Source organism: Vombatus ursinus, unplaced genomic scaffold (assembly GCF_900497805.2).
Source record: "Vombatus ursinus unplaced genomic scaffold, bare-nosed wombat genome assembly UNPS02014818.1, whole genome shotgun sequence".
In the NCBI taxonomy this organism is placed as follows: domain Eukaryota; kingdom Metazoa; phylum Chordata; class Mammalia; order Diprotodontia; family Vombatidae; genus Vombatus; species Vombatus ursinus.
In genome coordinates, this window is record NW_020954596.1 from 1755921 (window position 1) to 1759817 (window position 3897).

The following is a 3897-nucleotide window of genomic DNA, read 5'->3' on the forward strand; positions in this document are numbered from 1 at the left end:
GTCCCCTTCCCACCCCCACCCCCACTCCCCATTTCAATCTCTCCTTCCAAACTAATCTTCCAGATTAGAACAGAGAACTACTACTCTATTAATTCAAGTTTGCCTTCCTTGACCTGGTATTCAAAGACCTCCATAATGTAATGCCCTATCTTTCCCCTCTTATTATATATTGTTGACATACACACAAGAAAACACCCTGACATCCTAGTTGGCTGCTGCCTGGGAGATTCTGAGACTTGAATAGTGGTGCTTGATTAGGAAACGCTAATTTTGATTAGCCATCTCTTCCCTTACTTCTTTAATTGTGGATTTCTAGTAATGGACAACTTCCGACTGTCTACTCCTCCCCACCCCCACCCCCAGCAAATATGTCACATTATGACTTTGTGCCTTGTTTATACTGTTCCCTAGGACTAGAATATCTTCTCTTCACCCTTCCCTGACCCCTCCCATTTTATCACTTCTGTTCTTAATTGCCTTTTAAAGTCCAGTTTTCTTCAGATAGTTTTTCTTTCCTTGTTGGATTCCTCTCAACACCCGCTTTAATACCTCACATGGTACTTTTATCAGTCTCTAAGCTATATGCACACTCTACTCATCCTTTAAAGGCAAGGGCCATATCTCATCTAAACTCTGTATGTGATTTGCACAGCTGGTATGTGATTAAGAAAACCGTTTGCTACATTAGTATACTGTATTGCTCCAACCTACGAGAGGAAAGGATCTTAGTCTTAAAGAGGAGACGCTGAGACAGTCCAAGTCTTGACAAGGCTCTATTGTTAGGGTGAAATTCCTCTGGAACAGAACATGTGCAAGGCCCAGACACCGACAGCCTTCTGATACCCTCCCCACCTTCCAATGCCCACAATGCTTGAAAAACAAATCAACACATTTCCCCCCCCACCCCCCCCACACACACAGCCCACTGCAAGCCCTCTGATGCATTGCTTCACTTTAAAATTTTATCCAGTGTAGAAGTAAAGGAGTCAGGAGGGATAGGAAACAAGAGATATGCGCAAATATAAAAACAAAGATCAAGAGTAGAATTTGTTTGGGAAAGTACATGTCTATATATGTGAGTATATATATATATGTATATGTATATGTATATAGCTATGGAGAAATATATCCACACTCAATGCGTTGGGGGGGTGGGGAGGGAAAAAAAGAACAAAGTTAAAAAAGTGCACAGCAGAGAACAAAAGAAAACTTACAAAGAAGCAAAGAAAAGATGGAAAACTCTCAACACAATGTGTAGTATTTATCATACAGACTTTCTTGAAATGAAAATTTATCATTACATATTTTGAATCCTCTCTTATGTTCTGCTATGCACATGACATGCTTTTTTTTCTTTTCTTACTTTGTAATTAAGTTCCAATATTTAAGTTTATGATATATTTTTTCTTTTTCTTTTCTCTATTCTGTATTTGTGTTCTGGTGTTTGAGTCTAACATAAATAAATAAATAAAATTTTCTCCAGTAATGCCTTAGCAAGGCTGAAGAAGAAGGAAATCTTCCTCAGTTGTGCCAAGAGCCTATAAAGGTTCCACATGCCCATAACAAATATCCATTAAACACCTAATATATACTGAATATGGTGCAGGGTAGGTGTGGAAATAAGCCTAGGTTTCTGACCTTATGGATTCTAGTAGAAAGAAAGAGGAGAACTGTAATACTAGCTATCACAAGATTAGTACATGTTGTTATTCAGTCATGTCCAACTCTTCATGACCACATTTGGGCTTTTCTTGGCAAAGATACTGAAGTGATTTGCCATTTCTTTCTCCAGCTCATTTTACAGATGAGGAAACTAAGGCAAACAGGGTTAAGTGACTTGCTCAGGGTCACACAGCTAGTAAGTGTCTAAGGCCAGATTTGAACTCTGGAATATGAGTCTTCCTGGTTCTAGGCTTCTTGCTGCCTTAGTGCATTAGAGAGTTACAAGGCAAAGATCTGTGTAAGGTCAGAAGGGGAAAGGTAAAAACCAAAGGGGAGATGGGGGAGATTTCCCAGAGGGCCAATAATTTAAGTTGGATTTCTAAAAAGAAGAAAAGTTGGTTCAGACTATACGAGCAGCATGGTATAGTGGACAGAGTCGATTTTGGAGTCAGGAAGACCTTGGGTTCAAGGCCTGTTTCTGACATTTGGTGGTTGTGTGATCCTGAGAAGGTAGCAGCAGCCTCTTACTATCCCAGGCACCTCAATAAGACTCATTTCTATAACAAGATAGCTACTGAATCAGCGGTGGCAGAGGGATCTGCCTCACACCTACTTATCGCTGAAATCACAGGTCCAGATTAGACCAGAATGAAATTTAATAGAGATACATGCCAAGTCCCACATATAAATCTTTCTGGGGGCTTCTTATGGCATTTCCTCTTCCACATTTTAGCTTGCGCTGCTGAGCCTCAGAAGGTACCTTTGCTACTCCATCCCAGTGGCCATAGCTGGGAGCCAGAGAGCTGGGATCCCAGCCCTGTAAGCACGTTCCTTCCCCTCTCTGGGCCTCTCTTTCTCCCTCTCTAAAAAAGGGGCCTGAATGGACTGCTTTCTGTTTCTGCTTCTTCGAACAGCCGTAACATCCCAACAGAACAGCATGAGACAGAACTCGCTGGTCTCCAATCCGACCAAATCTGTGAGTGCCTCCGCCCCGCCCGCCCCCCCAGCTCGAGCCTGAGGTCCCTCTGAAGACAGGCCCAGCCAGCCCGCTCCTGGCCCAAGGTACCAGCCTCCCCTTCTCCCCTACTCCCGCCTCCCTCCGGCTCCGCACCATAGCATTGGAACAGTTGAGCAAGGAGACGACCAGAAGGAAGAACCATCGCCGCTTGTAGGTCCGGTAGCGGGTCAGTTCGCTCAGAGCACTGGGCTTTGCGCTCCCCACAATGGGGGTCTCCGAGGTGCCAGGGGCTGCGGCGTCCGGCATCCCGTCGGGAAGAAGTGGCTTAGCAGGGAGCCTCCTCCCGCGCCCTGTGGCATGAACTCGGCGGCGGCGCGGAGCTAGTCTGGCCGGAGGATCTCACGTCACAGCCCACGGGCGGCCTTCGGCTCCACCCGGGGTCGCCTGTTTATTGCTTTGCGAGCGTCCACCGCTCGGCCCCAGCCTTCAGCCTTCATGCCACACGCGGGTGTCTCCTTCCCAGCGTGACGCAACCCAGCCGCCACCGAAACAACCCGACCAACGCCGGTTGGGGAGGCGGGGATCTGGAAGGGAGGAGGGGGGGCGCCCAGAGAAGTGAAACAGCAGGCGGGATCACGTAGTGCAGGGGAAGGGTGGATCCAGTGGCAAGTGCGGGCGCACCTGGAGCGCTGGGGCATCTGAAAAGTCTGTTTTGGGATCGCAGATCTCGAGCCATCCAGTTCTGGCTATTCGTGAGCCTCATTTCCTTCTAGGGTCAGTATGTCCGGTCTCTGCCCAGCGATGAGAGCCTAAGTTAGAGCCATGAGTGCCCAGGGAAGTCCCAGGGAAGGTCATTTTGTAACTAGAGCTTCACAGAGAGAAACAGTTTGTAACTGGGAAATCACGGGGAGGGACGCTTTGTAACCACTTGTTGTGTCTGTCAACTAGTGTTCATTAAACCCTTTCTATGTGCCAGACACTGTGCTAAGTATTGGAGATACAAAGAAAGGCCAAAAGCAGTCCCGCTCTCAAAGAGCTCATAACATAATGGGAGACAATTCAGTTACCTCTAACCTAGTCTTACCCTTCATTGTCTATTACCTCCCAATCGCTCCCAACCACTTCCCGCCCTTAATCTAGACCCCTTCTCTGTCCCCACAGTTGCCTCCATTAAAGTGCTCAGCTTCCATGAGAGTCTGGCCAATGCTCAGATTACTTAAGAGTCTGGCCAGTGCTGAAATTCCTTAATATCTTGCCCACCTCTATCGGTGTTCTAA

The 3897-nt window shown here is 46.7% G+C and overlaps 1 protein-coding gene across 1 annotated transcript in view; it reads right to left on the bottom strand.

Annotated features, from left to right (window-relative positions):
- Window positions 1–3134, bottom strand: part of SLC49A3 (solute carrier family 49 member 3) — a 56099-nt gene extending 52965 nt beyond the window's left edge. The window contains exon 1 of the mRNA XM_027836468.1: window positions 2774–3134. Within this exon, the coding sequence (XP_027692269.1) occupies window positions 2774–2926 (153 nt within the window). The 5' untranslated portion in view covers window positions 2927–3134. The remainder of the gene's footprint in view (window positions 1–2773) is intronic.
- Between the last annotated feature and the right edge of the window lie 763 nt (window positions 3135–3897).